This window comes from Dipodomys merriami, unplaced genomic scaffold, assembly GCF_024711535.1.
Source record: "Dipodomys merriami isolate MVZ:Mamm:240054 unplaced genomic scaffold, mDipMer1.0.p SCAF_1, whole genome shotgun sequence".
NCBI lineage: Eukaryota > Metazoa > Chordata > Mammalia > Rodentia > Heteromyidae > Dipodomys > Dipodomys merriami.
The window spans coordinates 26,791,977-26,815,142 of NW_027202270.1; the positions used below are offsets into that span (position 1 = coordinate 26,791,977).

The window sequence follows — 23,166 nt, forward strand, 5'->3', positions numbered from 1 at the left end:
AGGCTGGCTTTGAACCACAAATTCTCAGATCTCAGCTTCGTAGGTAGCTAGGATTACAGGCATGAGCTACCAGCACCCAGCTCAAAATTATATTTTTTAACAAAGGTTTTATTTCCCTCCTAGAAGCTACTGTCTGTGTGTGTGTGTGTGTGTGTGTGTGTGTGTGTGTGTGTGTGTGTGTGTGTGTGTGTGTGTGTGTGTGTGTGTGTGTGTGTGTGTGTGTGTGTGTGTGTGTGTGTGTGTGTCCATGTGCCATCATGGGCACTGAACTCAGGTCTGGGCACTGCCCTTGAGCTTTTTTAGTTCAAAGTTAACATTATACCACTTGTCCCACTTCCAGGTTTTTGGTAGCTTTTTAGAGATAAGAGTCTCATAGATTTTCCTGTTTAGGCTGGCTTCAAACCACGGTCTTTCAGATCTCAGCCTCCTGAATAGGTAGGATTACAGATGTGAGCTACCAGTACCTGACTAAAAGTCACTTTGGGGCATCTATTTTGCTGGAGTGCAGTACCACCCAATATCATGATTAACTACCTCAATCTCTATGCTATACCCATGTGAAATAGGACCTAAAAATCTTTGTTCTTTTTTGTCCTTTGGGAGCCATGCAATTTTACTATTACCATGAAGGAGCCTTCAAAGCGTCAAAAACACTGGTTTGTTCTTGTTTTCTGTATGACAATGATGAGGATAAATAACACATAGGTATTAGCTACTCTGTATTATTATTAACCATCAACACCACGAGGCATTAACAAGCCTTATATCCTGGCCTTAGAAGAAGAAAGAAAAATTCTCTGTTTAAAATATAGCAAAGATATATTTTCAAATAAATCATGTAATGTTTTTTCATCATTTAAAAAAAGTATTTCCAAACAGCCTATGTTGGGGAGAGATAAACTTAAAGCAAGGGCAATGTAGTAGAATGGGCATTTTGTTGATGGTTCCGGGAACAGAATGGTTTAATGCTTTTAATCCATAGACCTGAAAACCTTGCTTCAAACTGCCTTTACAAAAACTAATGGCTTCTTGCAGTTCACTCCTTTTCCATAGCTCAACAAATCAAAAGCAGAATCCAGGAGTTCAAAAAAAATGCTGGATGAAAAGACAGAAATATTATTTACCTGTGAAAGCATCACTGTCATGAAGTGCTTAGGCTCAATCACGAGTGCTCTGACAATCTCATAAGAACAAAGTTAACTGGATCTCCCAAAGGAATAAGGGCACAGACAAATTTCTAACCTGGGCTAAAATATCAGTACTTCCCTTTGGAAGCTTATAAAACTTCTGCTTATTAGTGAGGAAAAAAGATGCAAAATAGCTACCATGTATCAATAGTCCATCATTTGCATATATCTAGTAAACACTGTGTGTCAGACACTGACTCATCTGTGAAAATTAATGGATGCTCAAAAAAGCTATTGTCCTTTATCGCATCCAAAAGTATTGAACTACTTACTCATCCTTGAATTACTCAGCCTGAAAACAGCTCAACCATGCCTTCCACTGAAATTTTTTCCTTAATTTCACCCTAAATTATGGGCTTCTTAAAGGAACTGAACCTTATTTTTACTGGGGACTAATATAAGTCTTTGCACTTACTAGACAAGTACTATACCATTTGAACCACTCTTCCATCCTTTTTGTGCATTGATTATTCTCTTACTTTATGCCCCTGCTGACCGGGGTGGCAAGCTCCCATCTAGGCTTCCTTGTGTAACTAAGGATGACAGATGTGAGCCCTGTATTCAGCCATTGTACTTCCTCCATAGCTGGGATGACAGGAACATGTCAAAGTGCCCAGCCATTGATTGAGAAGTGCTCTCACATTGATGCCAGAGCTGGACAAGAATCATGATTCACACAATCTCCACTCCCCCTAGCTAAGTAGCAAGGATTACAAGTTTGAGCACCTCTGCAGCATGCCTCTTATTCCTATTTTTACATAACCTAGTCTAGGGTAGAAAACAGGAAGAATGTAGGGTGGGTGGACAAGTGTCAAGCAGTCACCTAAAGAAGCCCTTTACCACTGTCCAAATAATGTTAAAGGGCAAAGCAGATTCTCAGAGTCCAGTGCCAAGTTGTCTTAATCGCTAAAGATAACAACCAGGAGCCTCAGGCACTATTATATCTCTAAGAAATCCTTGGTTGGCCAAAGGGTAAATAGTTTCAGTTAATCACAATGAATAATTTCTGGAGACCTAATGTTTAGTATGGGTAACCAAAGTTAATAATTCTACATGGTACCCTTTCAAGTTAGTGAAGAGAGTAGATTTTACATGCCTTCCCTACAAAAACAAGGAAGAGGAAAGGAGTAAAAGATAACTACGAAAGGTGATGGAGCACTGAATATACTTGTTTACTTGAGTGTGACAATTTCACAATGTATAAGTATGTCAGTATTTCCCACTGATGCCAAGCATACTTAACAAGTACATGCCTGTAATTTAAGCACTTGGATACCTAAAGCAGAAGGATCACAAGTTTGGGACCTTCCTGGGCTACACAGTAAGATTCCCCATCTCAAAAAATACAATAATAACCAAAACAAAACCACAGGCACACCCTAATTGTGTAGAATTTTTTTAATTGTATGTCAATAAAGTTAGGAGGGATTTAAAAAGAAATAAATCCCAGAGCTTGATAAGAAATTCTCTCTCCCCCTCTCCCTTTCCTCCCTCTCCCTCTTCCTCTACCTCATCTCTAGTTCTCTCTACTGGTGAGACTCTGCTAGTCACATGGTCTGATTTATTGCATATATGAAGTCACTTGAGCAAAAGTAAAGTAGGAAACAATGAAATGTTCACTGTACAGAATATGTTGGAAACTTCCAGACTCTTGTTTGTAAAGCAAGATATATTTTTAATATTTTAATTTAAGGGACTTGAAACTATTTTTGTCAAAGTAGTGGGGAGTTTTGTTTGTTTTTAAGGTCTATGGAGACTGTTTTGTCTTAAAGCACAATCTAAATGTTAAAATACATGACTATATCATCATGAGAGATGAAACAGAACTGACATTTTTAAACAGTGCATTCTTATAAATAAATCAAACAAACTATAGCTAGGATTCTAATATTAATTTACAATTGATTTCAAAAGAGTAGGAAAAATGACTCTCCACGATTCTAATCTATGAGTCATCAAAAGAAATGGCTCTAGAAATAATACAATTCTTTCTGCCATCAGAAGACAGCTGAGACTCTTAATGAGACATTTCATCTGGCATCAAGCCCTTGCTTTATCTATACAGAACCAATATGAAAATTTAATAAATTATTATTTGGGCTAGATTTAAGCAAGGAATAATAGTAAAGCTAAAGCAAAGGTAAAAGACAAATTTTTTTTTGGGAGGTCCGGTTGTGGGCCCTGAACTCTGGGCCTGGGCACTGTCCCTCAGCTCTTCAGCTCAAGCCACAGCACCACTTCTGGCTTTTTTCTTTTTGCTTATGTGGTGCTGAGGAATCGAACCCAGGGCCTCAGGCATGCAAGTCAAGTGCTCTACCACTGAGCTAACTTCCCAGCCCAAAAGACAAATTTTTTAAAATCTATCTCAAGTTCACCTTTATAGAGCTGTTCCAATATACCTTTATTAAGATTTACCACTGAAAAATTGCTAGGGTTAGAATTTAGACACCAAGGTGATAGGAGGTGGGGTCTTTGGTTAGTGATTATGCCATAAGGATTCTGTCTTCATGAATGAAATGCACTAACATAAGGGGATTCAGAATTAAAACCCCTTGGTGCAATTACTTAAAGACAATTTTTAAAAAGAGGATAAAGATAAGCTTCAGGGACCTCCTCTTCTCCCATGTAAGGACATTTTTTGTCCCTCGGCCTTCCACCAAACAAGGCGCCATCTTGAAGAAGGAATCCCTCACCTAAATCTCCCTCACAAAATCCCTCCCCAAATCTTCTGATCTTGAGCTTCCCTACCTTCAGAACTATGAGAAGCAAATTTCTATTGTTTAGAAAGCTACAGTCAGGTATTCTGCTATTGCATCACAAATTAATTAAGATAATATCTCAACTCTCAAAAGCTTTTTGACAGTGAGACATTCTGGGTTCTGATCCCAGCTCTGGTACTTATGAAACTAGTGGTTTGATTCACCTTTGAGCCTCCCACACCCCCTTCAAATCTTCTGTGACCAACTCTTAAACAAACTTTAGGTCTGAATTGAAACATCTAATTCCATAAATATTTAGCTCCCTATCCCCCCACCTCATCCCAAAACCCTCTTATGTAGAGTATTTTCCTGATGGTCATACTCCAAATATTCAGTAGATATGGGTAGACTTGTCTTTTTCCTTCAGTGCTTTGTAATCTTCACAAGGAGAGGATTTCTCTCTGATGATTTTGACACTACTTGACACTTAGCAGATACTCAATAAACATTTGTGAAATAAAAGTACTTGAATGTCTCATAAAAGGATTCCATCAATGTAAATGTATTGATCATTTCACCGGAGTTAGAACTTTATGCGCATGGCATATACAAAGCATCAATATAAGAAGTCCTTTAAATATCATTGCTGGTCATTTTCAAAACCATGGTTACACATATTAACCACTGTGCTACTGAATGCCTTTCAGTATCAGGGCCTCCTTGACAGAAAAACATTTACATCTGTACACAGAGAGGTAAAATTCTCTCCTGAGATAATGAAAATGATAAAAAGTCAAGATACTGCCTTTCTCATTTAATTGTCAGAAAAGTAAGGTGTAAATGCAGTAACACCATAATTAACTCATCTCAAATGCCTAGTCATATCTAATCCTCTATGCTTTTCACTTTTTTCCCATGATTAACTTTTGCTACAATTTTTTTACACTGCTTTATTTTCAAGAGACCAAAAATGCTCTGAAAAATGACTCAAGTTCAGGTTTTATTTGTCCATGCATCAGGAGGAAGAAGTGAAGAGCACTGGCCCCCTCCAGAAACAGCTCTCAGCCAACAGTTGACATACAAAATCTAGCTCCCTTGCTTCTCTGTTGGAGCACTCCCCAGCATGATCTAGAAAATCCAGATTCCCAGGGTTCCACAGTTCCTGCAGTGCCTACAGAGGCAAACAGCCAGAGTCTCAGCCTTTACTAGCTCCTCACTTTCCCATTCCCTCACAGTGACCTCCTGGCCCCTATAGAACCCACAGTAAGGCAGCATCCTGTAAGATTCAACTCAAATCTCACCATCTCTCTTCATCTAGGTCTTCAAGTCCCATCATATTTTAATTTTTTTATATATTTTGATCTTATTTCTCTATCATAATGTTATGGTTGAGATATTAAATGTCTCCTCTAAATGCTCATGGGTTGAAGGCATGCTCCTTCGCTAGTGGAAATATTGAGAGGTGATTGGATCTTAGGGGTACTAACTGCATTAACGGGTTAATCCCTCCTGAGTTCATAGTTAAATGAGCTAGTAGAAAGAAAGTGGAGTCAGGCTGAGAATGTGGCTTAGTGGTAGAGTATTTGCCTAGCAGGCATGAAGCACTGGGTTCAATTCTTCAGTACCACAAAAACAGAAAAAAGCCAGAAATGGCACTGTGGCTCAAGTGGTAGAGTGCTAATCTTAAGCAAAAGAAGCTCAGGGACAGTGCTCAGGCCCTAAATTGAAGCCCCAGGACTGGGAAAAAAAAAAAAGGTAGAGCCTAGTTGGTGGAAGTTTTTCCCTCAGAATATGCCGTTGAAGGGTCTATGTACCTTGTTCTGGGCCCGCCTCTCACTCTCACTCTTGCTCTCACTCTGCCTCCTAACTTCCATGAGGTGAGCAGCCCTGTTCCACCATGCCTTTCCACCATGATGCTTCAGCCTTGCTACAGGCTGAAAACCAACGAAACCACCCAGCCAACTGTAGACTGAAACAATGAGACAAAATTAATCTTTCCTCCCTAAACTTAAGCTGTTTGTCTCTCTATTTTGTCTCAGCAAATAAAAGTTGACTGATTAACATACAAGAGTTTTTGGAAAGGAAAAAATTCTTTTCTGCAGCTCTAAACTAGATGCTCAATAAATGTTTATTGACTGGATAAGGAATGAATTAACCATGCCCATCAGTATGAAAATTGGGTTCTTTATTTAACCTAACTGGCTACATCAGTGTGGCTGTTTCCTTCTTCCAAAAGCACTGCATGAACTACTTTTAATGAGCAAATTACTGTGTGCATATATTTCTGTAAATTGGCATTTTCTAGATATTCATCTTAAATCAAATACCTCTGATTCCCAAAAAATAGAGTTACTGTACTGAATGCATCATGTAAATCTTTTTAATCCTGCCTTAACTCTTACTTAAGTCTTCATTTGGATCATCTTCAACCAATACAAATAGTTTCCCTTAACTTACTTGGTTCCTAACAAAGCAAAGTCCTTACTCTCCAAGTTCTGGGTCCACAGGTAGGTTACAACTGCTCATTGAAGAGTTAGCACATTGATTTCACCCAAGGAAAGCTCTCTCTCTCCCTGAACGCTGATGAACACAAATGTAGAAGAGAGACAGGTAAGAGCCCTACCTTCTCCCCACTGGAGTTTTTCTTAGGAATACTGTTGTTGCCTTATTAACCTAGAAAGTTTAACATTTGGTATACCCTAAGAATTCTTCCTTTTCTGTACCTGGAAGAGGTCAGAAGATGTGTAGTGATAGATTTTGCTTCAAATAAACAGGAAAGCATGCTGCAGGAAGGGTAGACACCTTGAAGCCAATCAAGTAGTCTGAAAATTCAAGTATCCAAATATTCAATGACCTGAAAGCCTTGCCATATTGTAACTGGTAACTGGTAGGGCAACAGGAGAAGTACTGAATGTATTACAAGTATATTTTCAATTCAGTGGAAGAAGGATATCTGAATGCCTTCTATAGAGTATCTCTTCTCTTTGCTGAAATTTTTTTGGTGCCAATTCTAGGGCTTGACCTTTAAGGCCTGGGTACTGGCTCTGAGCTTCTTGTGCTCAAGGCTAGAGTTCTACCACTTGAGCTATAGCTCCACTTGAGGCCTTGTTCAGTCATTTACTAGTGATAAAAGTTTCACACGTTTCTGCCTGGGCTGATTTTGAACCACAACCCTTAGAACTCAGCCTCCTGAGTAGCTTGTATTACAGGCATGAGCCACCAGCACCCGGCTCCTCTCTTCTGTAATTTTACTCTAGTCCTCTTCATCTCTCACTCTATTAATCTGTTTCATCATCACTAAAAAACAAAAACAAAAAACCCTGCCTTGACCTCCATACCTTTTTACCTCTTTTCTTCTTACTCAACCTTCTGAGTAGGTACCTGCCAATTATCATTCATTCCTAGCCCACTGTAACTTGGCTCTGCCCACATAGCTTCACTGCAACTGCTACCTTCAGACCACCAGTGACAATTCCATTGAAAATGCAAAGGGAAATTATTACTCCTTATCTTATAAGATCATTCTACTACATGCAATACTGTAGATCACACCTTTTTATTTTTTAACTATCAACTTAATCATCCTTCTGATTATCCTCCTACTTCCTCAAACACTCTTTCTCATCTTCCCTCATGGGTTCCTTTTCCCCAACCCCTTTTTCCTAGCTTAAGCTCTCCTCCCCAAGAAACATCATTTATAGCCACATTTGTCATTAATAGTTCTATAGAAATGACTACTAAATTTACTCTGTAGTTCCCACCTCTCTCTGTGGATTTGTTTAGCCAATCATATCTTAAAACCCCTCAAATCTATTATGTCTATTTTGATTTCATATTCTCTTCTCCCTATCAAGTAGCCTACTTATTTCCCAGGAATGCTCATCCAGCTGTCCAATCAAGGTATTTCCACCCACTTTTACTCTTCATTCTGCCTTGCCATCCACATCAAATCAATCCCAATGATTTTCAACAATTGAAGATTTCTTGAAAGTATTCCCACTACACACCTTTTAGTACTTCCTGACAGCAAGACTTCTATTTATTCCCCTTGACTTTTTACAGCAGAGAATAAAGTCAAGCACTTGAGTAGGAAGTATCAGATCTTTATTGTGTTTGTTATTAAGGAAAATCCTAAATAAACTTACTCTAGTTCCATTTGCTGTTCACTGACTTAAAGATTACTAATGTTGGAGGTTTCGGTAGAATACCTCTGACCTGTATGTTATGATGACAGATGCCTAGGTTATTTTTCAGGGGACCTGAAGGTCACTTTTGCCTGTAGATATGCAATATAGTATCTGGAATATGAGGGAAAGGCTTGTCATATCTACCTTTTTATTGTGCCTGTCTCCTTTATCTGCCTTAACCTCTGGGTCAGACTACTCAGCTCTTCATGTAACATGTCAGTCAATCAGGAATGTTTTTTTCCAGACCTATAATCTAGAGTTAACTTGACCTAGATTTGCCCAGTTACCTTCTGCCCCTTCAGTGTTAAAGATACCTACCAGATACCAAGAAAAGATACATATAATCTAATCCAAGTAACAACATTCATAATCTTCCCATTCATTAGCCTATTTATCTCCCTCATTATTCCTGTTTCTATATATTCATAACCCCTGAGCTCCCTGAAGTTGAGAGATTGGTATATACAAAGCTTCCTCTTCTCCAGTCTTTGGCTAATGAATAAAACCTTTATCACTGACTGTCCCCTGAATTTTGATTTTCCTACTGGTTGAGCTTCCAGACTTTGGTTCTGTCTCATAATATATTAAGACGTCCCTAGGTTTACCTAAATCATCTCCACATTTACAAAGAACTTTAACAAAAGATTGATTCACATTCCTACATAACCCTGCATCCTTAGTACACACTATCTCACATGCCTAGAGTGTACCTTTCTATCTTCTCCCTCTCTCTCCTATTCCCTAATGCTTGCCTTCCTTCCTAGTTCTGGTTGAAATATCACCTTTCCCAAGATGTCTTCTCACACTCAGCTGCCTCTGGGACTGTTAGCTACTAGGCAACGGCTCTTAGGTGCTTTCAGGGATAAACTGTTGCCACTTTAAGTGAGTATCAATATCACTTCAAGTTGTTTTGTTGTGTTTTGTTTGACAGGTATGCCAGTCCTGGGGCTTGAACTCAGGGTCTAGGTGCTGTTCCTGAGCTTCTTTTTTGTTCAAGACTAGCACTACCACTTGAGCCATAGCACCACTTCTGGCTTTCTGAGTGGTTTATTGGAAATAAGAATCTCACAGACTTTTCTGCCTGGACTGGCTCTAAACAACAATCCTTAGATCTCAGCCTCCTGAGTAACTAGGATTAGAGGCAAGAGCCATCATCACTTGACAAAGTTAGGAGCTTGAGGGTTGTTTGGGGGGTGTTTTTGTTATTGTTTCAATTAAGACCTTGCAAAGGGAGAAACAAAACACATAGAACAGTTTAAACCAGTCAGACATCTCTGAGTCACTCTTCTAAATGACCAAGGGTGAATAAACTTGGCTAATTATAATCTCACTATTATGTTAAATTCTCTGTACCAGGAGTATTCCCATTGGGTCATTTATTGAACAGACTGAAATGTGCCCACTTAGACATATAATGACAAGTCTTTCCCAAATGAATGGATAAGCCTTGCCAGGAAAACCTCCTGTCTCCTGGGTTGAGAGACTGCTATGGGACCTTTCTTCTCTCTTTCATCTGTTAATTGTACATATTGGTTTATGTACTAAGGAGAAGCCCACTGTGTTCAGTTGCACTCCCATAACACCCCAGATTAAACTCCAGATGACACATACCACACTCTTCTAAGGTCATATTTATCTATCAACCTCCCTCAACTAGACTCTAAATTCCTTGAAGCAGGGACTTCAAGGGTGTTCAATTCTTTCACATGTTAAATATGAGAAATAATTTTTGGCATGCTTCCAGAACTCTAAGTACCTTGGATAAACGGTGCAATTCTTTTTCTATCATCAACTATATGATTGGGACTCTCTGCTGTGACCATGATATTTTATTATGCAAAATGCACAGCACGGTTGGTAGTTATCATACGATTCCTGCAATGACAGTCTCAACTTCAGTATGAAAGAAAGGACTTAAACTAAAATTAGCCAGATCTTGCTACTCAATATAGTCAAAGATTTGGCAAAACAATCTCTGAGGCAAGTACACTGCTGATACAGCATGGTGAAACAGAACTCGACCACAGAGGAAAACCTGCAATATTTTTAACGAAAAAATACTGAGTTCTGCTGATTCATTATGACTTAAAGCTGCAATAATACTTGAGTAAGGAGCACCCAAGCTGATGTGCATTTTTTTCTGCATAGCTCATAGCATTTGGCATACAAGAAATTTAATAGTTACTCTATAGAGTCCTTTTCAACTCTTCAGATTTTGGCTGTGGTCACCTACATTAACTGTCTTTTTTTTTTCTTACAAAGATGTAATAATCCTGATCAAAATGCTGATGATGGCTGCAAACAGTGTCTGAACTTACAGAAATCATACAGAAAATCTCTTTCACCAAAGAAAGGCTCAGTACTGAACTACTAGCTGAGCTTCTTAGTTCTGATTAAGGCAACATCTCTCATTCATTCATGTTTTGTACAAGACTATCTGTACAACCTAAAACACAGCATTTAAATATCAACCTAAAGACAAACACAGAGAAAAACAGTAATTTTTCATTAGTACTAAATTTCTAGGAATCTACCTTAAAACAAATTGTGAAGCAAAGAACTTTCTCAAAATAAGTACGTATAAGTCACCACTTACTTGTTCTTCCTACAGAAGTCAGATGAATTGCATTAAAAAAAAGGTAGGCTGTAGGAAATGAAATCTCTAGGCTGAAGTCTAATTATACTACAATTAGTAATTTTTCATACCTCTTACATATATTGATTGCTGTTAACATTTAATTAACTACCATTAATTCAAATATTTATTTCACTTAAAATCATAATATGTAAGTTCTATTTTGAGATACTTAAAACATTAAATATTCTTTCTTTCAGGAAAGAAAAGGAAATAAAGACAGAATTCACTGTTTAGACATTCATATTTTTAAGTGCTCTATGACATGTAGTCAACTAGAAAGTATCAGTTGTTTCAACAACAGACATTATTTTGACTAAAGCAATATTAGAAGTGAAGTTTTACCATACCTGCTTAAGAGGATTATGGCTGTAAACTTACTTGTTCAATATGAGGTCAAGAATGAATTTGGAACCAAAGGCTTCAATTTGGAAACTCGCCTGGGCCAGATGGACAGCCTATGCATGCAAAAAGAAAGAAGGAATGTTAGCTTACTTTCTTGTCTTTAAGATTGATTATAACATGGTGTGGCTCCATGTTAATGTACCTAAAAGAAGTGTAGAAATATAGTAAAACCTCATTATGGGAGAACCTATAAAAATGTGTATTATTATGTTAGGCAAAAATAATCTTGTCCCAACAAGTATCCCTAAAATGGTTATAAACAATGCAAAAAGATTGATTGTATTCTTATGAAGAATGACACTTAGCAGAACTAATGTTTTTATGTAGCAGCTCATTTCTTCATCTATCTGTATAAACCCATTTAAGAGACTACACATGTCACAGCAACGAAGAACAATCACAGACAACCAGTTCCTTAAAATGACTCCATCAAGATAAAAATCAAGAGACTCTTCTGCTGGCCTTCCAAAGATGATCAGGATGAAATATATAAAATTAATGATAAAGCTTGATTTCTGCCTATGATGCACACAAAGCTAACCAATCTTTGTGCACACCTAGGTGAAAACTCATGCCAATGTTCTGCTCTTCAGCAGGGATTGCAACTTGCTCTGGAACTTTCTCTAAATGATGTATCAGCAGAATGTGAAAATAAAATGGGATCACACAGCCTTCTGACATCTGAAAGCACTTAGAGCTCAGCCCTTTGGGAACAGTGAGTTTATATTCCACTCTAAAAGTCACACATTTTCAAATACTGTCATTATAATGCCTAAATTCAAAGCACAAGGGTAATTCCATCCAAACTAGAATCACAGTTACAATGATAAACCTTAGTATGGTTCAAAGAAGCATCTTGAATACTGGAAATTGACAAATCCAAGAAGCTTTGTCCAAGTATTAGCCAAGATAAAACATTCCTTTGTCATGTTGGGGAACCCCCATACTGCTTTCCAGAGGCGCTGTGGATGAACAAGTTTGCATTCCCACCAACAGTGTCATAGACTTCCTTTTTAGCCACATCCCCCACAGCTCTGCCAGCATCTGTTATTGTTTTCTTCAAAATGGCCATTCTGACTGGGATGAGGTGAAATCTCTGTGTTGTTTTAATTTGCATTTCTTTTATGGCCAGAGATGTTGAGCACCTCTTCATGTGTCTATTGGCCATTTTTATTTCTTCTTCAGAAAAGTCTCTCTTTAAGTCTGTAGCCCACTTATTTCTTGGGTTGTTGATATTCCCTCAACCCTATGTTGGAAATGAACTATACAACTTAACAGGGAAGGGAGTTGGGAGGGAAAAAACTGGGAGAAAATGAGGGAGGGGTGGCACTGTTCAAAAAGAAACGTACTAATTACCTGAGTTACGTAACTGTAGCCCCTCTGTATGCCACCTTTACAATATTATTTTTAAAACAGAATGCAAGTAGCAAAGACTGGATACCTGCATGAACAGGCTTCCCTCTCCAATGTTCACCCATACCTGCTCCCTTTACCATGCTTGATCCTCACTGTCCGCTCCACCATTTCTAATAGTGAAACTCTCCCCTACCTTTAAAGGAATCTCATTTGCAACAGCTTCCTTGAACCCTCCTTGGCACACACCCTGGGAATGAACTCATACTCCTCAAAGCTGAGGGAGGGCAATTTATTGGTTCTTCCCTTCCTATTGGGAGGATATTGTTTCCCAGCATTCCTCCTGTGGACAGATGGCTCAATGACACTCATCACAGGCATCTTGCAAATAGTTGTAGATTCATAACCCTTCCTCAAATCATCCAAACTTTCAAGTAATTCCCCAAATAATTTTTGTCAAGACAACTTTACCATGCAAACTCAAACATCCCTACTAATAAACCATAACTTCTGCTTCTAGTCAAGCAAAACTGTCAATTAGTCACTGAATAAAAACCAATACAAAATTTAAAGGAAATTGACAAATACTAAATTTTAAATGGAAATCAACAAGAAGTTCCTGAATCCCTAACAATGTGGATGCCTTGGCAAACTGCTAACAACCATGTAGACCAAGGTCAGCGCTGTTGACCTGGGTTCCTGCAGCCAGACACCTGCAAGAAAGAGAAAGAGGCACATATCGTGTCAAGTACAATCTTGGCCATGTATAGCAGAATCTCTACCTACCCAAGAGAAATATCACAGTCTTTCATGTAAGTTTTTTTTTTCATATAGCAGTATCTCTTTGCGTGAAGATTTTATATGTAATTTTTTTTTCTGGTCTTGGGGCTTTCATTCTGGGCCTGGGCGCTGTCCCTCAGCTCTTCAGCTGAAGGCAAGCACTCTACCACTTGAGCCACAGTGCCTCTTCTGATTTTCTGGTGGTTAATTGGAGATAAGAGTTTCACGGACTCTGGCTTTGAACCCCGATCCTCAGATCTCAGTCTCCTGAGTAGTTAGGATTACAGGTGTAAGCACAGGCAGTTGGCTCTATATGTGACTTTTAGCTCTATTTTTTTGTCTTGTCTTCTTTGGTATTGGGGATCGAACCCAGGACATTGTACTTGTTAGGCAAACATTTTGCTACTAAGCTACATCCCAGCCCTAAATGTAATTTTTATATGGGAAGGTTTTTTGACTTCAGATGCTAAAAGCATTGTCAAGGTTGGACTGGGACATGGCTCAAGTGTAAGTCTAGACCCAATAATACACCCATAAAATTAATTATGTTTAAAAGCTCCTTAAGCATATTTTCTCCTAAGAGTATTACCTAGCAGAAAAAAAGTTCATTAATGGAAACCTGGCTTAACAGAGTTGATAAGTATATATCCTGGAATTTTTTTTGGTGGGGGGGAGGGTCCAGTCGTGGGGTCTGAACTCTGGGCCTGGGTGCTGTCCCTCAGCTCTTCAGCTCAAGGCTAGCGCTCTACCACTTGAGCCACAGCGCCACTTCTGGATTTTTTCTTTTTGCTTATGTGGTGCTGAAGAATCGAACCCAGGGCCTCATGCATGCAAGGCAAGCGTTCTACCACTGAGCCACCTTCCCAGCCCTGGAATTTTTTCTTTTAAGCACTAAGAAGATCCTAAAAATAACTGAATAAAAAGGAGATTTTTATAACAAATAAGCAATGATATGAGTATAAACACCAAAAAATCCTTTTGGAAACAAGAAGATAGTGTTCTGTAATACAGAACCCTGTGTAACAGAATTGTTTCAAAGTTACACAGTTCGATAATTATCATAATAAGCTCACAACAAGGTAACAGGATAGGCTTCAGATTAACTAAATTTAATTAAAGAGTGAGCAAATAATACTGGTCTTTCCTTTAGCCTTTTCAATCACTACTCGCATATATATTAAGTTTCACGTTATGTATAAAGATGACTGAACACTACCCTCCAAGCTGTACAGCCCCCAGGGAAGCAGGTGGAGCTTCCAGCCACTGTCTAACAAGCCACAAGGATCACTGCTGAGCCACAGTCAGGACAGAAGGTACAGAAAGGCTTCACTGACAAGGCACTATTGGAACAAAATTTCAAAAGGTAAATAAGAATCCACTTATTCTATTCAATGCATGGAAGAAAATATTTACAGAATCAGTTAAAAAAATAATGTTCAATTTTTTTTAATTTTTCAAAAAAATGAATGTGTCTTATAGAAAAATAGTTTTCAGGATGACAAGGAATCTGAGCAAGCAAGCTGGAGACAGGAAGGCTTTGTAACCTGTTCAATGATGTGTATGATGCCAATTATATATGTGAAGCCAAGACAGTGAGCTTTCCTCTAAATGCCCATTCTCTGAACTCAGTGAGCATAATGTCTGATACATGCCATCATTGTTAGCATCATCTTCACCATCATCTTCATCATCAATGTTCAAACAGGAACATATTATCCTAAAAAACAACTACAAATAATGTTCCATGCAAGCAACAACAAAATTCTCCATTGGAAAAATCTGATTGTTTCTATCAATAAAAATGTAACATTTTAACTTAATTCAAAGCAGCACATTTTTCTATAAAATAATTTAAGATTTCTTCACCATTTTCACCCTTGCCTACATATCAAATAGACCTTGTATACTGATCTACTGATCTTAGAGTAATCCATTACATGAGCAAATACTCCTTACATTATGCTTCCCTTTCCATTGTTATATGTTCTGCAATTGCATACAGAGTACAGACTCTTCTTTATTTTTAACTATTTTATTGGTATATATTAAAGTGTACAAAGTACACTTTAATACACACATCATAATATTTCCATACATGTATATAATAAGCTTTGATCAGATTTTTTTTTGGTCGGTCGTGGGTATTGAACTCTGGGCTTGGGCACTGTCCCTGCGCGAGCGCTCTACCGCTTGAGCCACAGTGCCACTTCCAGTTTTCTAGTGGTTTATTGGAGATAAGAGTCTCACGAATTTTCCTGCCTGGGCTGGCTTTGAACCACGATCCTCAGATCTCAGCTTCCTGAGCAGCTAGGATTATAGGCATGAGCCACAGGTGCCCGGTGCTTTGATCAGATTTTATCCCCTCTCGTTGCTCCTGCACAAATGTCTGAGCAAGGCTTCTTTCCCCAATTATTCTGTTATTTCTACCTTGACCTTGAATATGAAAATAGCTTCTAACTTCTAGAGTCTGCCTTTTCAAACCAAGTAATACAGAGTTTTGATAAAAGTCATTTCTAAATATATTTTAAAATCAAGTAAAATGAATCTTTTTTTTGGGGGGGAGGTCCGGTAGGGGGGCCTGAACTCTGGGCCTGGGCGCTGTCCCTCAGCTCTTCAGCTCAAGGCTAGCGCTCTACCACTTGAGCCACAGCGCCACTTCTGGTTTTTTTCTTTTTTGCTTATGTGGTGCTGAGGAATCAAACCCAGGGCCTCAGGCATGCAAGGCAAGCGCTCTACCACTGAGCCACCTTCCCAGCCCTAAAATGAATCTTTATCATTATGGTTTTATAAATTACATTGCTGAGTAGATAGACAGATAATTTTTTTACATATGTTAGCCCATCTCTTCCAAATGGTAATTTTTATAACTGCTAAGGTATGCACTTTATGTAGTACAGCCTTACCACTGGCTGATCTAATATGATTCTGGAGTTGACAAGTAGCATTGGAAATACAAAGACTACCTACCTACAGTGTTGTTGTTCTTTTACAAGAAGGAACTACAAGGTAAGGTTGTAAAATGTGCTCAGCCATATGAAATCAGATTGTAGAAATACTTCAGAGAAGAGTTCATGACTTACACATGAGGTCATAGTTATTTTCTCCTTCAAAATATCTGTTATTAAACAGACTGGTTTTCCTAAGGACATTCACTACAGTAACACTGCAGGAGAATGCAGGGGCTTATAGCCAGAAAGCAGCATTTCACAACCAGAATGGGCACATGGCAGGGCTCAGAATCACTCCCCTGAAGGATGGAAGCAGCTGCTGCCTCAGCCCTTGGGTGCTTTTCTTTTGACTCAGAATCTGGCCCAGGGAAATCACAGGAGCTATAAACAAAAACAACTAAATTCAATTATATACACAAACCTCCTTCACTAAAGAACAATTCACACATCTTAACAGTGTGCTTTTGTTTTTCTGGTTGTTGTTGTATTTTTTTTTCTAGTAGATAGCACCTAACAGTACCTTATTAAGCAATGCTGGAGAATAGCTAAGCCTGGCTTGTGTTTTCTTGAGATTTACATCCCAGCATAGTAAAATGAGACATTTATTTGAAAAGAGAGAAAGAGAGAGAAAAATAACTATACCTACTTAAAAAATTTAAAGCAGGCATTTGCACATCTTCAAATTGTCAGGTAACTTTCACATAGTACTCTTTACTATTTGGTGAGGATTTCTAAGTGCTCTAGAATATCTATCTGTGGATCTAAAAGTAGGAAATGATATGTTACACTTCCCAAAGTTCAAATGGTATAGGAGACTGAATTTCATATGCAGAAGAATTTATTAACTTGGGGGCTGAGAATCTACACTGTCAATCACAACATCCTTTTACTTTTGTATGCTCTATACCGTGCGTGACTTTTAGAAAGAAGAAAATCTGAAGTGGTTTCCCTGCTCTTAAATATACTCCATTTCTTCAGGGAAATGTTCACTTAAATAATAAAGGAAATGTGTTCAGAGTGGCATATCCCTAAGAATGCTTTACACATGGAAGTAAAAGCCCTGAAGCATATCAATCAAGCCCCAGGAAACCCCAATGAAATGATCCTTGCTCTGCTTCCTAAACAGGAGGGCTAAGGATCTTGACTTCTGGGAAACAGGGTTGCAGAGAGCAAGGCATGAACATTACAGTTAGAATGATGAAATAAATTATCTACTCAAAGGAATCATGGGAAAAGTAACATAACTAAATAGTTGATTAGTAATAGGGCTACAGATAACCTTTTCCTTATTTCTATGTCCCAACTCATTAATGTTTTCATCCTGTGGTAACTGAAATATTGAATACATTGCACATACACATAATGTATATGCATGTTCATATGTATGTATAAACTATGACCTTTCAGGAAGTACTTTCTATTATCCAGCTGTATGGCTCTTTCCTTTATTCATGATTTTTAAATGGGGTTTCAACTTCATCAAATAGATAGGGAAAAGTGCACAGAATCTCAAGCATCACCTTCTTTTGGGATACAGAATACTTTATGATGTTTCTGAGAAACAGTTCTAGAAATTCACAAATTCACTTACAAGAAGGAAAGAAAAGAATCAGCCAGTCAGGAGATTGGAAAGAAGTACACTGTGACAAGTTGAAATCAGAGAACACTTCCTTGGCAAGTCTTTGACCAAACTGATTTGCTCAATGTGTTCTGTCTTGTTTTGTTTTTCATATAAAAGGAGACACAGAATCCAGTAGCATAAATAATTACACACCAATAAACTTTCAAATTTATGTTGTCATAAGTTTGAGACCTAAAGTCACATTAGATCTTAGAGGCTTTTCCCTAGATGACTACTTGGGATTTACTCTGATGCTGCAGAAAAAAAAATTACAAGTCCAGCTTGTGGATCATTTCTATGTATCATGCAAAAATCCAAATATGGGAATATATCACAACAGTTTTAAAATCCCAAAGGAAATACCAAGCAGTCATTTTTTAATTTTATTCAAAATTAGCATACTATTTAGGCCACACAGATTTGCATTATCACAAAAATAATAATGTCTCTTTTTTCCCCTTGTGTTTTAGTCATCTCAAAGCACAGCTGTGTCACTCAGAATGATACAGCACCCCATGAACTTAAATAGCAGATGTTTTTATTAAGCTTTCATGGTAGAAAAACATTTTTGGAAGGCACAGAAAGGTTAAGTGATATTTTTTGTGTCCAAGGGCATACATCAAAAGAAGTATGAATTATTAGCCTCAGCTTGTGGAAAAGCACCAACTCTCTGTCATAAGTCCTTAAGCCTGGAAGCCTCCATGTTTCCTAATCATTACAATGTATTACAAGGGCAGGGAATGTGGCTTTGAGGTAGAGCGCTTGTCTAGCATGCATGAAGCCCTGGGTTCGATTCCTCAATACCACATAAATGAAAAAGCTGGACGTTGTACTGTGGCTCAAGATGTAGAGTGCTAGCCTTGAGCAAAAAAGAAACTCAGAGACAGTGCCCAGGCCCTGAGTTCAAGCCCCAGAGCTAGCAAAAAAAAAAAAAATGTTAAAAAAATATATATATTATAACTAGTTTACCACCAGGATATGCATAAGGATTAAATTACACAATAATGTAACAAAAAAGCTGCTTGAAAACATTGGCCATATTGAAAGAATTCAATATTAGAAAGGAGACCAGCAAAGAAGAGAGCAGGGGAAAATGTACTGACACTTAGGAAAAGATATCAGAAAACTCACTTCAAAATTCTCTTAGGGCATAGCCAGTATCCTTCTAGAATATTCCAATGTGCATTTAAACTCTGAAGAATTTGCAAAGGCTATGATTTTTATTACTAAATACCTTTGTATATTATGCGTTGACCTTGTTCAAGTCTCCGTGTCTTTGAAACAATATGAATCATTTTCCTGAGAGTGAAACAGCTGTGAACATTACATGAAGGCAGTTTTGCAAATTAAGGTAATTTGCTGAACAATCTCGCCAAGTTGCATTTAAATAGATAATTCAAGAAAGAGAAAATCATCATGTTTTACTCTAGACTATTCCAGTTCACAGTATTATGGGTTAACTCTAACAAATGTGCATTGAATAGCTACTTGTATGAGCTAATGTGGTATACGTAAAGATATGGAATTATGATTCATATTAAAAAAAGTTTGTGATCAGGCACCAGTAGCTCATTCCTATAATCCTCTTTACTCAGTAGGCTGAGATTTGAAGATCATGAATAAAGGCCAGCCTAGGCAGGAAAGTCTGTGATACTCTTCTCTCCAGTTAACCACCAAAAAGCCAGAAGTGAAGCTGTGGCTCAAGTGGTAGACAGCTAGCCTTGAGCAAAAAAGTTCAGGAACAGCTCTCTCTCTTTCTTTCTCTCTCTCCCTCACACCCTCACACACACACACACACACACACACACACACACACACACACACACACACACACAGACTCACACATGCACACACTGACACACACACAGAGGGAAAGTGAACTGAGAAACAACAAAGAGTGAAAAATACAATGCACTAAATAAATAACAATCGCTGTTGTTTGTAAGATGCCACACATAATTTACATATAAGTAATTATTAAATTCAGGGTATGGGCAACATAATGTTTGACTGTGAAGAGGGAAAATTCTAAGTATTTGGTAATAAATAGATACATCAGAAACATGCTTTTAAAGTAAAGGATCCCATCCATTCTGGAGTGTTAATCTGTAATGAAAATTATAGTGCTTTCATGCAGTCAATAAGTGATTAAGTGGTATGAACATATACACACCCAAAAAGATGTTAATGTTATTGTGCTAATCAATTTATCCTTTACCATTAAATTAGGAAGCTGAAATCATGTCCTTTACAGGATATTATTGAAACAAGACCAGGACATCAGCAAAGAACACTCAGCAATCAGGCCATAAATCAACATTTCTGTGCCAGCCTTGCCAAGAAAGATGGAACTTAGGCTCTAAAAGAAATCTAGCCAATATTCAATTACTGAATCTGGTGATGCAGAAAAAGAAAAAACATGGATTTATATACTTATAAAACTTCTGACAAGAATTTCATAAGAATCCTTTTCTAAAGTAGCCATCTTAAAAGAGATACCAGTTTTATCTCCTTTATTTTACTTACCTATCATCAATTTTAGTCACTCTTAAAGTTTGACACAGACAAAGACAAAGACAAAGAAAAGATGAAGAACAACAGGCACTGATACTCCACAGAAATATTCCAGTAAGGAAATCATGAGTTAGCTGTATTAAAATGTTCTTCTTAGTGTTTTTTTTTTTTTTAATTTTTAATGGTGGTAAGCTAAAGAAGAAAAGCTACATTTGTTATTATGGAAGAAGAGAGGGACAAACTTCAGATTCTCCCTTGTAGTTTTAGCAAGCCTGGAGGACTCACTTTCCATGACAAAGCATCTTCAAACATTCACACTGTGTCCAAGCATTTACCTTAGTCATTAATCTTTTCTGGATATTAAACTGATAATGCCAACAAAAGAGACCAAATTCCAAATCTTTGGAGCATTTGCTATTAGAAAATGAATAAAGTCTCATTACATTACAAGTATTACTCCCGCTGTATTCTTGAGTTTTCATATCTTTTCCAAAGGCAAGTTAAGAATACAGCTATGACAACAGTTACCATGGAAGCAATTTCTTTCTGCTGCCTTCCTGAATAGTAACATTTAATTTGATGCATTAGTCTACTAGCTGAGGTGTGATTCACCTTGTTCTTTCTCCTCATCACCACACTATACAACTCTAAAGGAGGGCTCCTCTCTGCTCACACTTTTGTCATAAAGCAAGAACATATTCTCTCTAGCCACAATTACTGAACACCCACTAAATAAAATTTCAATAAAAGAAGAGAGTCAGGGATACATTTTAGAAAGCAAAAGACATCAAGCTCTGTGCTTAATACCTGTGACTCATTACCCAACATTTTTTAAGCTTGCTTATATAAGGTTAATACTAAGTCCAAAGAAAAAAGCTAACTTGAGATAGTACTTTGTAAGAACCTGGTATGCTACTTTGGTCCTTAAAATGTTAGCTACAATAACATGGATTCCGTGGATTCAGTTTCAACTCAAATACCTCTCTAAGGCTAAATGAGTTTCTTTAATGTGAGCTTTTATGATGATCACATTAGGATTAGTTAACAATGAATGTGTCTGCGATACAAAAATAAGAATTTTGGTCCAGTAATTACAAAATTCACTTGAGCATTGTTATATCGAGCAAACCCAAAATAATATGAGATGGATTCAAATATTAATTTCCACTTCTCAATCACTAAGAACATACAGAAAACACCTAACTAAGAAAGACTGAGTAGACATGTCCAGGCTAGACCTTTCTTTTTTTATTGTAAAGGTGATATACAGAGGGGTTACAGTTACATAAGTAATGAGTACATTTCTTTTTGAACAGTGTTACCCTCTCCCTCATTTTCTCTCCTCCCCCTGCTCCCGACTCCTCTCCCCTCCAAGTTGTAAAGTTCATTTCCAACATAGTGTTTAGTGGGTATCACTGTTGTACTGGTTCATCCTTTGTCCCACTATTTCTGTGCTTTCCCTTCCCTTCTCCAAATCAGATAAGCTTTTATACAAGACAAAGGATACAGAAATCAAAAACAATGATAACAGGGCATAAACCAAAGGTGGGGGGAGAAAGAAAAATGATATAACTGCAAACAGTCACTTATAAAAAAAAAACTCCTATTTCCATTTCGTGAGTTCATTTTGATAAGCTTCATTTTATATGGTTCTATGCACCTAGCTATTGAGCTATTGTGATCCTCTGCTAAGAATATCATAGACATATTCTAGTTATTTCAAATGAGGGGAAACATGCAGCCTGTGTTTCTTTGTGTGAATCTTTCTTTTCTCGAGTTATCCTCATTAGTGGGTTTTACATTGCTCCTATCCAAACGGATCTTGGTTGGATCTCTGTACCAAGGATATTACTTCTATTGGCAAGAAATTTTCGTATCTGCTTATGTAATTACTCAAATTTCATTCTACATAGGCAGCTGTTTGATACTGGTATACTTACAAGGTCTTTGCTTTCCTCGACTACCCTCTGCAAGATGTACATCAAAAGTTGTATAATGCTAGGCCAAGTTCTTACACAGTACTATCTTAGATTAAGTTTTTTCTTTGGGGTTAGTATTAACATTATATAAGCAAGCTTGAAAATGTTGGGTAATGAGTCACAGGTATTAAACACACAGCCTGAGTCCCTTACTCTCTAAACTTTATCCCTGACTCTATTCTTTCATTGAAATTTGTCTAGTATTATTTGTCTGCAAGACCCACAGCTAAGAATTAGAATTCTGTGTTCTCTGGTCATCACTTCCCTCACTCTCTTTTTTTCTAAGTTCTGACCTTACCTGTGATCATGGATACATTGCATTTTGTCCTTTAGATGAGAAGAGTAACTTTCAAAATAGGGATCATGCCAGACTAGATTAGAGCATCTTCAAAATTGCAAGTGCTATCAGACTTCCAAAGAAATACAATTGATGTCTGCCTATTCACTGTCACAGAGGTTCAAAATTGTCCTATTTACAAGCTTACTCACAACAAATACCATTTGAAGATATGTACTGGATTCAAAGCTAGATATGGCAAAACTAATGTCTACATGACCTCATGTTCTCAACATGCAACTTCCACATAGTTCTGCACAATATCAACTACAAGTCTGTAGTCACACAGTTCTTAAAACATACAGAATACTGACCATATGCCATGTTTTATTATTTTACTAAGCAGATGATAGACTTTGATGTTCATGTCATGTTTTAAGTTTCTTAAAACATTTTCATTTGTAAATGAAATTATGTTGAAAATGTAGAATAAAAAGTTGTACTTTGGGTTACACTATACCAATTTCCTCAGGTTATACTGTGCTCATTGACTTCTATATCACATATAAATTACTTACACA

General features: G+C 37.6%; 1 protein-coding gene across 3 annotated transcripts in view; it reads right to left on the bottom strand.

Annotated features, from left to right (window-relative positions):
- Positions 1–23,166, bottom strand: part of Adam23 (ADAM metallopeptidase domain 23) — a 162,873-nt gene that overhangs the window by 112,577 nt on the left and 27,130 nt on the right. For all 3 annotated transcript variants that reach the window (XM_070018608.1, XM_070018590.1, XM_070018598.1), the window contains exon 3: positions 11,090–11,166. In XM_070018608.1, the coding sequence (XP_069874709.1) occupies positions 11,090–11,166 (77 nt within the window). The remainder of the gene's footprint in view (positions 1–11,089; positions 11,167–23,166) is intronic.